We start from the raw sequence: 17,913 nt of genomic DNA, 5'->3' as shown, positions 1-17,913 counted from the left end.
ATCTCCTCCATCAGAATCATAGAGACCTAAAGCACAGAAAAAGGCCCTTCAGCCCAGAATGTTGTACCTCTCAAAAAACAATCACCTAAATATTTTGATCTCATTTTTCAGCACTTAGCCCATCGCATTGTATGCCTTGATATCGTAGGTGCACATCTAAATACTTCTTAAACATTATCAGGGTTTAGCTTCTATTACCCTCACAGGAAAGGAGTTCCAGATTCCCAACAATGTCTGGGTGAAAAAGTCTTTCTTCGCAACTCCTTTAATCCTTCTTACCATAAATCCATGCCCCTAGTCATTGAAATCTCCATCACAGGAGGATGTATTTGTTTGTTACTTGCTTTTTCAAAATGCCAGTCCGCATCTTAATTTCTTGTTTTGTCTCTCAAAGCCATTCTTTATACTGATATAGACTCACATTCTGAACCAATGCCTTGCTTCTTTACTGTAACCATTGCAACTAATTACAATAAATTGCTTTCTGTTCCACATTGTTCACTATTACATCTCAGAGCATTGTCGTTGACTCTTATGTGCCTTCTGAAATGGTCTAGCAAGCTACTTCGTTGTAACAATCAACACAAAGTCTCAAAGTAGGAAAGAAACTGGATGGGCCACCTGGCATCGACCCATATACTAGAAATGACAAGGCAAAACAAAAGCCCTCAAGACCCTGCAAAGTCCTCTTTCGTAACATCTGGGAGCTAGTGCCAGATTGGGTGGGCTGTCTCTCAGACTGGTCAAATAACAGCCTGACATTGTCTGTAATGTATGATTCCAAGAACATGACGGTGTCTTAGGCAACATCATCATCACCACTGGATATGTCCTCTTTTATCAACAGGAGAGGCCCACCAGAGATGGCAGAACAGTGGTATGCAGTCAGGAGAGACTTGCCCTGGGGGTACTCATTGATTCCAGACACGATGAAGTCTCATGGTATCAGGTTAAACAAGGATAAGAAAACCTCTTGCTGATTACCATGAACCACCCTCCAGACACCTCTACTCATGTTGAACAACACTTGGAAGAAATACAGAGGATGGTAAGGGCACAGAATGTACTCTGAGTGGGTGATTTCAAAGTTCATCACCAGTGCTCGGCAGCACTAATTAAGCTTTTGAAACATTCATTCACAGGGCATAGGTGTTGCTGATAGGCCAGCATATATTTGTCCATCCCTAGTAGCCCACAGGGCAGTTCAAAGTCAAGTGAGTCAGGAGTCACATGTCGGCAAGACCAGCTAAGAAGACAAATTTTCTTCTCTAAAGGACATTAGTGAACCATATGGGTTTTTCCTTTCAATTGTCAATGTTTTCATTGTCACCACTATGCGCTTCATTCTATTTTTTTTGTTGATTTTAAATTACACCATTTGCCATAGCAGGATTCAAGCCCAGGATCCCCAGAACATTACCTGCGTTTAAAGATTAATAGTGATAACTGAAACAGGGTGGGTCCTAAAGGTCATTGCTGCTAGACTGATTTTGCTGCAGTTGTTAAGGGAACATACAGGAGGGAAAAATGTGCTTGACCTCATCCTCACCGAGGTGCCTGCTGCAGCAGCATCTGTCAATGACAGTAGGATAACACTGACCACATCACTATATTGTGGAGAGCAAGTCCCACTTTCATGTTAACCATACCTTATATATCATGTTGTGTAGCACTAACAGCATGCTAAAGGAGACAGACTATGAACAGATATAACACAGTGTGGAGCTGGAGGAGCACAGAGCGCTAAGCAGCATCAGAGGAGTAGAAAAGTTGACATTGACCTGAAACGTCAACTTTCCTACTCCTCCGATGCTGCCTGGCCTGCTATGTTCCTCTAGCTCCACACTGTGTTATCTCGGACTCTAGCATCAGCTGCTCTTAGTATCTCAGACTATGGCCAGATCTAGCAACTGAAGACTTGACATCAATGAGGTACAATGGACTATCAACAACAGCAAAATCATTGATTAACACAATGTGCAACCTCATTAACTGGCATATCCCCCACTCTATCATCACCATCAAGGCAGGGGATCAATCCTGGTTCAATGAAGAATGCAGGAGGGTGTGCCAGGAGAAGTAGCAGGCATACCTGAAACTGAAGCATTGGTCTGGTGAAGCTATAAAGTAGGACTACGTGTGTGCTAAACAGCATAACCAAAAAGTTATAGATAGAGCTAAGTGATCCCGCAATGAACAGATCAGATCGAAGCTCTGCAGTCCTGCCACATCCAGGTGTGAATGTGGTGGGCGATTAACTCACTCATTGATGGTAGAATTTCCAAAAATATCTTCAATGAAAGGGGAACCCAGCAGATCAGTGAAAAAGATAAGGCTGAAGCAGAGTAATACCTGAAAAGCTGACTGCTCCTTTCACCCAGATGCCTGCTGTGGTCTTCCAGCCTCCTGCTTGTCTACCTTAGATTCCAGCATCTGCAGTTCTTTATGTCAGTAGCCAAATACCATCCCATCAGTTTGCTCTCAGTCATCAGTAAAGTGGTGAAAGGTGTCATCAACAGTGCTGTCCAGCATCCTCTGCTCAGCAATAACCTACCCACCGATGCCCAATTTGGATTCCACTGGAACCATTCAGCTCCTGACCTCATGACAACGTGGACAAAAGATCTTGATTCCAGAGGTGAAGCAAGAGTGACAGCCTTTGACATCAAAACTGCAGTTGTATGGCAGTAAGAAGGCTAAACAGTCTGCAGTCAATGGGAATCAGGCAAAACTGCACTGTATCAAAGAAAAAGAGACAGCCTATAAAGTGGCCAAGAACAGTGGGAAATCAGAAGATTGGGAAGGCCACAAAAACAAACAGAGGGTAACAAACAGAAAAATAAGGAAGCAGAGGATCGAATATGAAGGCAGGCTAGCCAGTAATATTAAAAATGATAGCAAAAGTTTCTTTCATTACATAAGAAACAAACAAACAAACAAAACGGTGAAAGTAGGCATTGGGCAGCTCCAAATTGATGCTGGAAGGCTAGTGATGAGAGACAAGGAAATAGCTGAAGAAACTAATAAGTACTTTGCGTCAGTCTTCATAGTGGAAGACATCAGTAGTATCCCAACAATTAAGGAGAGTCAGGGGGCAGAGTTGAGTATGGTAGGTATTACAAAAGAGAAAGTGCTAGAAAAGTTAAAAGGTCTAAAAATTGTTAAACCTCCTGACCCCAATGGGCTACATCCCTGAGTTCTGAGGGAGGTGGTTCAGGAAATAGAGGAGGCATTGGTTGTGTTCTTTCAAAACTCATTGGAGTCAGGGAAAGTCCCAGATGATTGGAAAATCGCTGTTGTAGCCCCCTTGATTAAGAAAGGATCAAGTCAAAAGATGGAAAATTATAGGCCGATTAGCCTAACCTCGGTTGTTGGTAAAATTCTAGAATCTATCATTAAGCATGAGATTTCTAAATTCTTGGAAGTCAGATTAGAACAAGTCAGTATGGATTTAGTAAGGGGAGGTCGTGCCTGACAAACCTGTTAGAATTCTTTGAAGAAGTAACAAGTAGGTTAGACCAGGGAAACCCACTGGATGTTATAGAACATAGAACATAGAACATAGAACAGTACAGCACAGAACAGGCCCTTCAGCCCACAATGTTGTGCCGACCATTGATCCTCATGGATGCACCCTCAAATTTCTGTGACCATATGCATGTCCAGCAGTCTCTTAAATGACCCCAATGACCTTGCTTCCACAACTGCTGCTGGCAACGCATTCCATGCTCTCACAACTCTCTGCGTAAAGAACCTGCCTCTGACATCCCCTCTATACTTTCCACCAACCAGCTTAAAACTATGACCCCTCGTGCTAGCCATTTCTGCCCTGGGAAATAGTCTCTGGCTATCGACTCTATCTATGCCTCTCATTATCTTGTATACCTCAATTAGGTCCCCTCTCCTCCTCCTTTTCTCCAATGAAAAGAGACCGAGCTCAGTCAACCTCTCTTCATAAGATAAGCCCTCCAGTCCAGGCAGCATCCTGGTAAACCTCCTCTGAACCCTCTCCAAAGCATCCACATCTTTCCTATAATAGGGCGCCCAGAACTGGACGCAGTATTCCAAGTGCGGTCTAACCAAAGTTTTATAGAGCTGCAACAAGATCTCACGACTCTTAAACTCAATCCCCCTGTTAATGAAAGCCAAAACACCATATGCTTTCTTAACAACCCTGTCCACTTGGGTGGCCATTTTAAGGGATCTATGTATCTGCACACCAAGATCCCTCTGTTCCTCCACGCTGCCAAGAATCCTATCCTTAATCCTGTACTCAGCTTTCAAATTCGACCTTCCAAAATGCATCACCTCGCATTTATCCAGGTTGAACTCCATCTGCCACCTCTCAGCCCATCTCTGCATCCTGTCAATGTCCCGCTGCAGCCTACAACAGCCCTCTACACTGTCAACGACACCTCCGACCTTTGTGTCGTCTGCAAACTTGCTGACCCATCCTTCAATTCCCTCGTCCAAGTCATTAATAAAAATTACAAACAGTAGAGGCCCAAGGACAGAGCCCTGTGGAACCCCACTCACCACTGAATCTTCACTTATCTATCTAGACTTCCAAAAGGCCTTTGATAAGGTGCCTCAAGGGAGGCTGCTGAGTAAGGTGAGGGCCCATGGTATTTGAGGTGAGCTACTGGCATGGATTGAGGATTGGCTATCTGACAGAAGGCAGAGTTGGGATAAAAGGCTCTTTTTCGGAACAGCAACCAGTGATGAGTGGTGTCCCACAGGATTGTGTTGGAGCCGCAGCTGTTCACTTCATATATTAATGATCTGGATGAAAGGACTGGGGGCATTCTGGCAAAGTTTGCCGATGATACAAAGTTAGGTGGACAGGCAGTTAGCACTGAGGAGGTGGGGAGGCTGCAGAAAGATTTGGACAGTTTAGGAGAGTGGTCCAGGAAATGGCTGATCAAATTCAAAGTCAGCAAATGCGAGGTTTTGCACTTTTGAAAAAAAGAATACAGGCATGGACGATTTTCTAAACAATGAGAAAATTCATAAAGCCAAAGTACAAAGTGATCTGGGAGTGCTAGTCCAGGATTCTCTAAAGATTAACTTGCAGGTTTAGTCCATGATTAAGAAAGCGAATGTGATGTTGTCACTTATCTCAAGAGGGTTGGAATATAAAAGCAGCGGTGTGCTTCTGAGACTTTATAAAGCTCTAGTTAGGCCCCATTTAGAATAGAACATTAGAGCATAGAACATTACAGCACAGTACAAGCCCTTCGGCCCTCGATGTTGTGCCGACTTGCCATACCAATCTGAAGCCCATCTAAACTGCACTATTCCATGTACGTCCATATGCTTGTCCAATGACGACTTAAATGTACTTAAAGTTGGCGAATCTACTACCGTTGCAGGCAAAGCATTCCAGTCCCTTACTACAATGAGTAAAGAAACTACCTCTGACATCTGCCCTATATCTTTCACCCCTCAATTTAAAGCTTTGCCCCTTTGTGCTCACTGCCACCATCCTAGGAAAAAGGCTCTCCCTATCCACCCTATGTAACCCTCTGATTATCTTATATGTATCAATTAAGTCACCTCTCAACCTTTTTCTCTCTAATGAAAACAGCCTCAAGTCCCTCAGCCTTTCGTCGTAAGACCTTCCCTCCATACCAGGCAACATCCGAGTAAATCTCCTCTGCACCCTTTCCAAAGCTTCCACATCCTTCTTATAATGCGGTCACCAGAACTGTACGCAATACTCCAAGTGCGGCCGCACCAGAGTTTTGTACAGCTGCAGCATAACCTCTTGGTTCCAGAGCTCGATCCCTCTATTAATAAAACCGAGATCTCCACGAAGGATGTTGTAGGTTACAGAGAGACATAGATAAGCTGCAGAGCTGGGCTCAGAGGTGCCAAATGGAGTTTAATGCAGACAAATGTGAGGTGATGCACTTTGGTAGGAGTAACCGGAATGCAAAGTACTGGGCTAATGGTAAGATTCTTGGTAGTGTAGATGAGCAGAGAGATCTCGGTGTCCATGTACACAGATCCTTGAAAGTTGCCACCCAGGTTGACAGGGCTATTAAGAAGGCATACAGTGTTTTAGCTTTTATTAACAGAGGGATCGAGCTCTGGAACCAAGAGGTTATGCTGCAGCTGTACAAAACTCTGGTGCGGCCGCACTTGGAGTATTGCGTACAGTTCTGATCACCGCATTATAAGAAGGATGTGGAAGCTTTGGAAAGGGTGCAGAGGAGATTTACTAGGATGTTGTCTGGTATGGAGGGGAGGTCTTACGAGGAAAGGCTGAGGGACTTGAGGCTGTTTTCATTAGAGAGAAGGAGGTTGAGAGGTGACTTAATTGAAACATATAAAATAATCAGAGGGTTAGATAGGGTGGATAGGGAGAGCCTTTTTCCTAGGATGGTGACCGCGAGCATGAGGGGGCTTAGCTTTAAATTGAGGGGTGAAAGATATAGGACAGATGTTAGAGGTAGTTTCTTTACTCAGAGAGTAGTAAGGGTATGGAACGCTTTTCCTGCAATGGTAGTAGATTCGCCAACTTTAAGTACATTTAAGTCGTCATTGGACAAGCATGTAGACGTACATGGAATAGTGCAGTTTAGTATTCTGGGCTTCAGATTAGTATGGCAAGTCGGCACAACATCGAGGGCCGAAGGGCCTGTACTGTGCTGTAACGTTCTATGTAAGGCTATTATCAATATTTGGTTAGCATCGAGAATTAATCCAAAGTACAATTTATCTTTACTCTTTTGAAAACTGAATGAATTTGCTCTTAGTTCAACTTCTAATTTTTTGATTAATTTATGCATTAATCTAAAGTCTGATTTCACTTCCTCATTTGCTTGTTAACACAATTATGACAGATCTTGCCATTTATCATGTTTGTCACATCTTACCTGATCTCCAGTTAGTTGGAATTTGCACAGTACAAAGGTCATCGGTAGATTCATCGGCTGAACTCCCAATGAAGTCAAAGCTAAGACAATTCAGGACAAGTTTCAGAAGATGCATTACTAGACTGTGTTGCCTTCGGTCCTGAAAGTTTAAGGGCTTCGTCAACACCTAAACAGAATATGAATCTTAAAAGGAGAACATCCTGGGGTGGAAAAGCATGGTCAGCTTTACAGTTATTTTCCTCTGGATAGATTGTGAATGAAAGACACGTTCAGATGTTGTATTAATTACATTGGTCTATTTTCCATTTTTCATTGTGAGAAAGTACTCAACAAAAATCAATATGCTCATGAAGAAGGAAAAAATGTTGGTGGCACAGAGTGTGACATAACAGAAAAATTGTTACATTTCCAACAATCACCTTTGAATACGTTTGTGATATTTACTGGACGAGGAGTCTAGAGACCTGAGCAGATAAATCCAGTGTACAATTATTCAAAGCTCACTGCAACAGTTCTGAGAATTTGAATTCACTCGATGAGAAATGCGACAGTCTCCAAGTCTCCATCTCTCTCCAAACCCCTGCTCCCGAGTCACTCACTCTGAATGCCCATTTCCCCGTCAGTCTCTAATCCCTCATTCTCTTATGTCCCTAATCTCCCCATCTCTCTGAGGTCCATTCCATAATGTTCCTGAACGTCCATTCCCCAGTCCCATTTCTCTCTCTCTCTCTCTCCACGCACCCTGCTCCCCGCCCCCCCACCCCGAGTACCCATCTCTCAGTTCACTGTCTCCAAGAACAGTCAGCATGGTTTTCTTAAAGGAAGGTCATGTTTGACCAAAGAGGTAACCAGATGTGCAGATGACTGCATTGCATTTGATATGGTTTACCTGGACTTCAGCAAGGTGTAGTGGCCCAAAGATCCCTCAAGGCTTCAGCAGAGTGTTGGTAAGGCCCTCCATGGGAGACTCGTAGCAAAGATCAGAGCCCCTGCGAGCCAAGGAACTATGGCTAATTAGATCCAGAATTGGCTGAGTAGCAGCAATCAGATGGTGATAATTTAGGGAGAATTTTGTTACTGTAAGCCTTAGTTCAGTGAGATTCCACAGCTATCTTTGTTTGGGTCCTGGCTGCTTCTGGAATATATATGAATGATTTAGACTCAAACGTAGGAGAGTTAATCAGTAAGTTGGTAGATAATATAAAAATTGGTAGAGTGGTAAATAGTCAGGAGGCCTTAGATTACAGGATGATATGGACGGACTAGTCAGATGGGCTAAACTGTGGCAAATGGAATTCAATCTGTGGGAGGTGATGCATTTGGGTAGGAGAAACAAAGTAAGGAAATACATTATGAATGTTGAGATTGGTTGGCTCACCGAGCTGGTTTGTTGTTCTGCAGACTTTTTGTTAAAACATCCGCAGTGCAGCCTCTGATGAAGCGTCGGTGTGTTTCCCTGCCTGGTTTTTAAACTGCGGGATCCATTGCAATGGAATGCCTCACTCTCGGTTTTCCTCCGTAGTGGAATGTACACGAGGTCGAGTTCAATGTGTTTATTAATAGCATGCTTCGTGGAGAGCCATGCTTCCAGGATTTCTCGTGCTTCTCTCTGCCTAGCCTGTCCCAGGAACTTGGTGTTGTCCCAGTCAAAGCAGTGGTTCTCCTTGCTCATGTGGATTGAGATGAGTGAGTATTGGTTGTATCTTTTTGTAGCCAGTTGATGTTCATGTACTTTTGTTGTTAGTTTCCTTCCTGTTTGTCCGATGTAGCGTTTCTCACTGTCTCTGCAGATCTCTTATTAATAAACACATTGAACTCAACCCCATATACATTCCACTACGGAGGAAAACCGGAAGGGAGGCAATCCATTGCCACGGTCCCCACAGTTTAAAAACCAGGCGTGAAAACACACCGGCGCTTCATCAGAGGCTACACTGAGGATGTTACCAAACATGGTAATGAAATGTCTGTGGAACAAGCCAGCTCGGCGAGCGAACCAACCTCAACCACCAAAACCCAAGCTACAGATCTACTCCAAAACTTATCAATGGTAGCACCCTAGGGAAGCACTGTGATCAGAGGAAGCTTAGTGTGCAAGCCCTCTTGTCCCTTAAGGTAGACAGCACCACAGGTAAGTAGTTAAGAAGGCATATTGTATATGTGACTTCATTAGCAGAGGCATAGAGTTTAGAGCAGGGAGGTTATACTGAAAACATGGGTTGGGCCACAGCTAGAATACTGTGTACAGTTCTGGAATCAATTTATAAGAGGAATGTGTTTACACTGGAGATGATACAAAGAAAATTTACCAGAATGATGCCTGGACAGAGAGTTTTAGTTATGAAGAGAGATTGAATGGACTGATTGACTTCCTTGGAGCAGAGGAGGCTGAAATGGGAACAGGACTGGAATGTATAAAATTATGAGGGGCATACAATAGATCGGTTAGATAGGAAGAACCATTCCCTTGATGGAGGGATCCATGTCCAGCGTACAGAAGGAAAAGGACAGAAGCTTTAAAGGTGATGTGAGGAAAATCTTTTCACTCAGAGGATTGTGGGAATCTGGAACTCACTGCTTTTAAGTGTAATAGGGACACAACATTTAAGTAGTATTTAAATGTGCACTTACAATGGCAAGGCACACAAGGCTATGAGCTAAGTGGTAGAAAATGGGATTAGAATAATTATGTGGTAATTTTTAATCTAAGAACAATGGACTGAATGGTCTTTTCCTGTGTTATTGACTTCTATGACTATATGGCTCTGCGCACCCATTCTCTCGTCTCTCTCTCTCTCTCGACCTCCATTACTCAGTCTCTTTCTCTCCGAGTCTCTCCTTCTCTCCCTCTCTGTTAGCCTCCAATTCTTTCTCTCTCTCTGAGCCTCCAGTCCCCAGTCTTCCTCTCCAGTTTTACAATGTTACCCATAGATAAAATACAACTAATATCTTAGTTTGTTCCTGAAGGCATTTTATCCTAACCATTTTTAGTACTGTGCAATAAAAATGTTCCCTGCAAATAGTGTTTTCAAATCAGTTAAATTTCGATAATTTTTCTTTTTCTTGTTTTGTAGATCTTCATTAGAAAAGAAGAGTATAAAAATTAAAGCAGAAGAGACTGGTTGCATTTCTGTTTCTGGTTAGGATATCATTTATTCTTTGTTTTATAATTTGGAAATGTTTTATACATTACAGAGTCAATCAAGAAATAGAAGCTAAATTAAACTAAACTGTGTTTTAGGGAGAAGCTGAACAGACACACAATAATTTGTGGGAAAGAACATTTTCCTAATAAATGTCTCTACTAATGCAGTTGCTTACAGGTGGTCCCGATTAAACTCTCAAACACATAGTAGGCTTTTATTTTAACAATCTTGATTATGTTATTTAACTTAGCTGTGGCTGGTGGATGCCAACAGAATACCAGATAAAACTAACAAAATGTTGTTACTCCACTATACTCCAAACCAAATCAAATTTTCAGGCTACAGCCAAGCATAATAAACAATTTATGGTATCTTGCACAGCACTCCAATATAACATAGAATGCTTTATGAATTAAGATTATTCCCCCAAGTTATTGGGCTGAATGTTGTCTTACCTCCCTCAGTAATGTACAGGCCAAAGTGAATATTTCTCGTAAACACACATCACGAAATGAGGTAGCTGTTCTTCGATGCTTAGATAATGGTCTTGTTGAATCAGCCTTCAATACAATGTTCACAAAACAAAATAAGTTAATATCCAAGTGTCTAGATAAACTTTAATTCTGGGCATGTTTTGCCCTTTTCTGAAGGCAGAAAATGTTTCCTTCTTTCCCTGGCCAGAGTGAGTGAGCAAACGGTTTTGAAACCTTTGCCAAGTGAGTGTTCAACTTGATTCTAGGGAAGACCTTGAGCCATGTTTGACTTTGTTTGAAGAACTGCATTGTACAGGAGTCTATTAATTCACTTGTTACATTTATATTATGATCAGATTGAATATCATATCATTAATGGAGAAAAAATGATTTAATTGTTCTGTCCCTCCTGCTATTTCAGATCATCCTGCTCCCCGTCTTAGTCCAAGTATTGCTAAATGCTTGGCCTGAATGCTGCACATTGTCTTGACACACCTTGCATGGAGCTACAAAAGGTTGTCTAGTAATGATACAGCATGGTGGCTCAGTGGTTAACACTGCTGCCTCACAGCACCAGGGACCCAGGTTCAATTCCATCCGCAGGCGACTGTGTGCAGTTTGGTTAACATTTGGGGGTCTAGGCCCAAAACGTCAGCTTTTGTGCTCCTAAGATGCTGCTTGGCCTGCTGTGTTCATCCAGCCCCACACTTTGTTATCTTGTGTGCCGTTTGCATGTTTTTCCCCATGTCTGCATGGGTTTCTTCTGGGTGCTCCAGTTTCCTCCCACAGTCCAAAGATGTGCAGGTTAGGTGGATTAGCTGTGCTAAATTACCCCATTGTGTCCATGGATGTGTAGGTTAGGTGTGTTAGCCATGGAAAGTATGAGGTTGCAGGGGTAGGGTAGGGTGTTCTTTGGAGGGTTGGTGTGGCTATTTCCACACTGTTGGGAGTCTATTCTATTCTAACTCTTAAAAATACACAAGTTATCATGAAAAATGCACACATACCATATTCATTTCCTGTGTAAGTTCAGCTAAGATCATCACACCAATTATACAGTGTTCTACAGTGCCCTAGACAGACATTAACAAATCTTGAGTTAATATCATAGTCCAACAATTGAAAGGAGTAGAAGCAAATACTTAAAACTCATAACAAAAAAGTCCACTGTAGTGGCAAAATTGTTGGATCCCACACACTTAACATTTATCAACAGTGCAACAGCACTATATTTAGACACAAGCTAGTAAAGTGATACGTGTAGGTAAAATAAAGACAAAGAAAACAAGAGCAGGAGGAAGCCATTCAGAAATCAATGTATCTCTGCCACTCAATACGGCCATGGCTGATCTACAATCTCACTACCATGCTCCTGAGTTCTCCCCAAACTCAGTGACACAGATAGCCTCCAGAAATCTATTTCTTTCTTAAAGATATTCAGTGGCTTGATGTCAGTTCAGAATTCCATGAGCTCACTGCCCTTCTAGTGAAGAAATTTCTCCTGCTGTCAGTCTCATGATGCTTTGTTCAGAATTCACTGCCCAGGGAAAACATTCAGAGATAGTAAGAACTGCCGATACTGGAGTCAGATAACACAGTGTGGAGCTGGACGAACACAGCAGGCCAAGCAGCATTAGAGAAGCAGGAAAGCTGACGTTTTGGGTCGGGACCCTTCATAAGAAGGGTCCCAACCCGAAACATCAGTTTTCCTGCTCCTTTGATGCTGCCTGGCCTGGTGTGTTCCTCCAGCTCTACATTGTGTTATCCCAGCATTCAGTTGCCCAGTCCTGCTAGATTTCTATACATTTCAAAGAGATGCCCTCCAACTCTTCCCAATTCAGACAAAGAAGATAGGATCAGGACCAGGCTATTGAGCCCTTCCAGTTGGCTTCACATTTATTATGATCATCACTGATCATCCAACAAATAACCTGTTTCCACTTTTCCCTGTACCCTTTCATCTCTTTAGCCTTATGTGCTATATCAAATTCCTTCTTGAAATCACACAATGGTTTTGCGTTGACTACTTTCCATGGCAGTAAATTTCATAATTTCACCACTCTCTGGGTAAAGAAATTTCTCCTCAGCTCAGTCCTAAAAAGACTACCCCGCATTCTTAGACCGTGACCCTTGATCTTGGAATTCCAACAGCAAACATGTCTACTGTGAATACACTTGGTTTAGTAAATTTGGATATTAAACCTCGAGCTTTATCACAAAAGGTTAAACAAGTTTTGACTAAGATGAATGCTCACAATCAATTGAATGCTGAAGGAAAATTAGTTGAAAAACAAGCTGATAATTATATGGCTACAGTATTACAGGAACATGCCAAGACTGCAAATCAACTTATTAAAGGAAAAGTAACAGATGGTGGCAGACAGAACAGAACCCTGCGTAGCGTTTATTGCAATTGGGTAATTAAACAACTTAGGGAGAACCAGGAGCAAGCTAACCAGAGAAAGATTCAATCTTGGATTCATAAAGTACAATTCATTTATTTGAATCAAGGAAGGAGACATTCAAATGTATCAGGTTGTCAATTTCAGGAGCCAAGTAAGGTTTGGCTTGAGAATAATTGTGGGGGTACTCTAAGAAGAGTCTTGGGAATGACATTGTGTGTTCCAATACTTCCAATAGATGAAGTTAAGTGAAAGGTTTGTGAAGTAGAAACCATAGGAATAATTGAAAAAGGATATGTGGCCAGGGTATAACGATACCTTATCGTATGCATTGAGAAAGGCGGTAGATTAGTAGGGACTAATCTAAATAAATGCAAACAAGCAGATAAAATAATTAGTTGCCCCTACCCAATAGGTCCTAATGAGCAGGCTATGCATGGGTTTAGAATGGGGTATGAAACTATAATGACTGATCTATCAATCTAGAAACGCAGCTAATGCTCTGGGGACCTGGGCTCAAATTCCACTACAGCAGATAGTGGAATTTGAATCCAATAAGAAAAAATTCTGGGACTCAGAATCGACTGATTATTATAAAACCATTATCAATTATTGGGAAAAACTTTTCTGGTTCACTAATGTCCTTCAGGGAAGGAAATCCTCACCTGGTTTGGCCTACATAAGACTCCACACTCAGAGCAACAACTGCGAAACAAGCATTTCAGTTGCATCAATTGCAACAAAGTCTCACAATGGTACTAAATTGGATAGACCACCTGGGATCAATCTAGGCACAAGAAATTACAATGGTAGAAACAGCCCTGTCGACACTGCAAAGTCCTCCTTGCTAACATCTGGGTGCCAAAATTGGGAGGGTTGACTCACAGAGTAGTCAAGCAACAACCCGACATTCGCTGCAACTTACGATTCCACGCGTATGACTATATGCCAGACATTGTCCTATCAACCTCACCCTGTTGTAGGAAAGACGTATATAAACTGGAAAGTGTGCAAAGAAGATTTACAAGGATGCTGCCAGGACTAGTAGGCCTGAGTTCCAGGGAGTAGTTGGCCAGGATAAGACTTTATTCCTTGGATCATGGGAGGATGGGGGTGACCTTATTGAGGTGTATAAAATCATGAGGGGTATAGATGAGATGAATTAATGCACCCTTTTTCCCAAGGGCGGGGAATAGAAAACTGAAGGGCATAGGTTGAGGGGGCAACTTCTTAGAGCAGAGAGTGGTGCTTATATGGAGTGGACTGCCAGAGAAAGTGGTTGAGGCAGGTACATTAGTAACAGTTAAAATACATTTGGATAGGTACATGGGTGGGAAGGGTTTAGGGTTTATGGATGATATGCAGGCAACTGGAACTTGCTGAGTGGGGCCAAAGGGCATGTTTCCATCAATCTACGACTCTATTAATCTGTATTAATCCACAGATCCAGTAATGTCCTGGGGTCCAAGGCTCAAACCTGCCATGGCTGATGATGGAATTTGAATTCAATACTAAAAAATCTGCAACGAAGAATCTATAACTGACCACAAAGCCACTGTCAATTGTTGGAAAAACCCATCTGGGATCAATCTAGGCACCAGATTCACTATTGTCCTTCAGGGAAGATTTGCTGCGGCCTACATTTGACTCCAAACCTACAGCAACGTGGTTGGCTTTCAACTGCCCTCTGAAATGGCCTAGTAAGCCATTCAGTTGTGTCAGTAGGTACAAAGCCTCAAAGAAATGAATGCCAACTGATTACCTGACACAAACCAGGTGCTGGAGTAGACAACAGTAGCCTTGTTGATGCTGTAAAGTTCTCCGCACTAACATCTGCGGGATAGTGCCAAAAGTTGGGGAGCTGTCTCACAGACTTTTCAAGCAATGGACTGACAGACATACTCCATGGAATCATTTCTTATAAGGCAATATCTCAAACACTACTATTAGCATTCCTGGATATGTCCTGTGCCATTGGCTGGACAAACCGTGCAGAGGTGGCAGCCTAGAACAATACAGTTGAGAGACAGTTGCCCTGGGAATCCTCAACATTGACTCCAGACCCCATTAAATCTTGTGACTTCAGGTTAAACATGGGCAAGAAAATATCCTGCTGACTACAGCCTACTGTGCTCCCTCAGCCGATGAATTGGTACTCCGCCATGTTGAACAACACTTGTAGGAAGCTTGGGGACTGCCAAGAGCACAAAATGTACTCGTGATGGAGATTTCAATGTCCACCATTAAGAGTAGCTCAGTAGCAACACTATTGATTGAGCTGGCCAGGTCCTAAAATACACATAACTGCTAGAATGGATCTGCAGCAGGTGGTGAGGGAACCAACAAGGAAAAACATGCTTGACCTCATCCTTACTAATCTGCTAACTGCAGATGTATCTGTCTATGACTGGATCAATGAGAGTGACCACCGCACAGTCCTTGCGGAAACAAATTCCTGCCTTCACATTGGGAATGACTGCCGTTGTGTTGTGTGACACGATCATCGTGCTAAATGGGGCAGGCTTTGCAGATCTCACAATTTAAGACTGGGCATCCATGAGGCACTGTGGGCCATCAACAGCAGCAAAACTGTATTCCAGCACAATCTGCAACCTCATGGCCTGGCATATCGCCCATTCAACCACTGCCGTCAAGCCAAGGGATCAACTCCGGTTCAATTGAGAATGCAGGAGGACATGCCAGAAGCAGCACCAGGCATACCTGAAAATGAAGTGTCAACCTGGTGAAGCTACCATACATGACTACTTGTGCTACAAACAGCGTAAGGAGCAGGTGATGAACAAAGATAAGTGATCCCACAACCAACGGATCAGATCTAAGTTTCAAAGCCCTGCCAAATCCAGTCAAGAATGGTCATTGACAATTTAACCAACACCCTGGAAGAGGAGGCTCCACAAATAACCCCATCCTTAATGATGGAAAAGCAGTGCAAAACAGAAAGCTGAAGCATTCACAGTACTCTTCAGCCAGAAATATCGAACGGATGACTCATTTCAACTTCCTCCAGCAGACTCCAGCATCACAGATGCTAGACTTCAGCCAATTCAGTTCAGCCTTAGTGATTTTAGGAAACAGTTGGGAGACACTGGATGTTAGCAGTTTTGAGAAGATTTGTAGCTCAGGTTAAGGTTCTGGATGTAAGTTTGCTCGCTGAGCTGGAAGGTTCGTTTTCAGACGTTTCGTCACCGTTCTAGGTAACATTATCAGTGAGCCTCCAGTGAAGCACTGGTGTTATGTCCTGCTTTCTATTTATCTGTTTAGGTTTTCTTGGGTTGGTGATGTCATTTTCTGTGTTAGTGATGTCATTTCCTGTTCTTTTTCTTAGAGGGTGGTAGATGGGCTCCAAATCAATGTGTTTGTTGATGGAGTTCCGGTTGGAATGCCCTGATTCTAGGAATTCTCGTGTGTATCTCTGTTTGGCTTGTCCTAGGATGGATGTGTTGTCCCAATCAAAGTGGTGTCCTTCCTCATCTGTATGTAAGGATATTAGTGATAGTGGATCATGTCATTTTGTGGCTAATTGATGTTCATGTATCCTGGTAGCTAGCTTTCTGCCTGTTTGTCCAATGTAGTGTTTGTCACAGTTCTTGCAAGGTATTTTGTAAATGACGTTCGTTTTGCTTGTTGTCTGTATAGGGTCTTTTAAGTTCATTAGCTGCTGTTTTAGTGTGTTGGTGGATTTGTGGGCTACCATGATGCCAAGAGATCTGAGTAGTCTGGTGGCACAGTGGTTAACCACTGGTTAGCACTGTTGCCTCACAGCGCCAGGGATCCGGGTTTGATTCCAGCCTTGGACAACTGTCTGTGTGGAGTTTGCACAACCTCCCCACGCCTGCGTGGGTTTCCGCCAAGTGCTCCGGTTTCCTCCCACAGTCCAATGATGTGCAGGCTAGGTGGATTGGCCATGCTAAATTGCCCTTGGTGTCCAGGGATCTTTAAGTTTGGTGGGTTAGACATAGGAAATACAGGGGTAGGGGAACGGGCCTGGGTGCTCTTCAGAGGGGCAGTGTGGACTTGTTGGGCCGAATGTCCTGTTTCCACACTGTAGGGATTCTATGATTCTATTACTGTGGAAAATTATTCAAGTATATCCTCCAAACAAAAAGCAGAACTAATCAAACCCAGCCTATTACCACAGTCTACTCTTAATCTTCAGGGCAGTGGTGGAAGCTGTCCTCAACAGTGCTATCAAGCAGCACCTGCTCAATGGTGTCCAGTTTGGGTTCTGCCAAATCCAATCAGCTCGTGACTTGACTATATCCATGGCGCAAACACTGGCAAAAGAGATGAATTCCAGCCCTGAGGCTAGACTGTCAGCCCTTTACACAAAGGCTGCACTTAACCATATGTGTCATCAAGGAGCTCTTGCAAAACTGGAAGCAATGGGTATCGGGCCAAATTACCCACTAGTTGGAGTCATGCCTGGCATATGATTGTGGTTGTTGGTGGTCAGTCATCTCAGCTCCAGGACATCTCCATAGGAGTTCCTCAGGGTTGCGTTCTGGGGCCAACCATCTTCAGCTGCTTCATCAATAACCTTCCCTCCATCATAAAGTCAGAAGTGGGATGGTCACCAATGATTGCACAATGTTCAGCACCATTCACACGATCTCAGGTAGACAAGGAGGCGATTCATCCCTCGAGCCTGCTTCACCATTCAATTAGATCATGGCTGAACTGTGACCTAATTCCATTTGCAATTCCTCAGATACTGAAGCAGTCCATGTTCAAATGCGTCAAGAACTGGGTAATATCCAGGCTTGGACTGACAAGTGACAATTAACAATTAGGCTGTATAAATACCTCACAAAGACCATCTCCAATAAGAGACAATCTAACTGCTGCCTCTTGTCATTAAATAATTAACATGACTGAAACCCCCACTATCAAAATCCTTGGAGTTACACTGACCAGAAACACAAGTGGACCTACCAAACAAAGCGCATCTACAACGGGAGATCAGAGGCTAAGGAACTTGCATCAAGTAACT

The 17,913-nt window shown here is 43.0% G+C and overlaps 1 protein-coding gene across 1 annotated transcript in view; it reads right to left on the bottom strand.

Moving 5' to 3' along the window:
* Nucleotides 1-17,913, bottom strand: part of LOC125458092 (ran-binding protein 17-like) — a 1,334,110-nt gene that overhangs the window by 1,163,381 nt on the left and 152,816 nt on the right. The window contains exons 5-7 of the mRNA XM_059650767.1: nt 11,508-11,573; nt 10,483-10,587; nt 6,882-7,047 (exon numbers count right to left, since the gene is read on the bottom strand). Of these exons, the coding sequence (XP_059506750.1) occupies nt 6,882-7,047; nt 10,483-10,587; nt 11,508-11,573 (337 nt within the window). The remainder of the gene's footprint in view (nt 1-6,881; nt 7,048-10,482; nt 10,588-11,507; nt 11,574-17,913) is intronic.

This window comes from Stegostoma tigrinum, chromosome 13 (genome assembly GCF_030684315.1).
Source record: "Stegostoma tigrinum isolate sSteTig4 chromosome 13, sSteTig4.hap1, whole genome shotgun sequence".
In the NCBI taxonomy this organism is placed as follows: Eukaryota; Metazoa; Chordata; class Chondrichthyes; order Orectolobiformes; family Stegostomatidae; genus Stegostoma; species Stegostoma tigrinum.
This window is presented reverse-complemented; position numbering and strand designations above follow the sequence as displayed.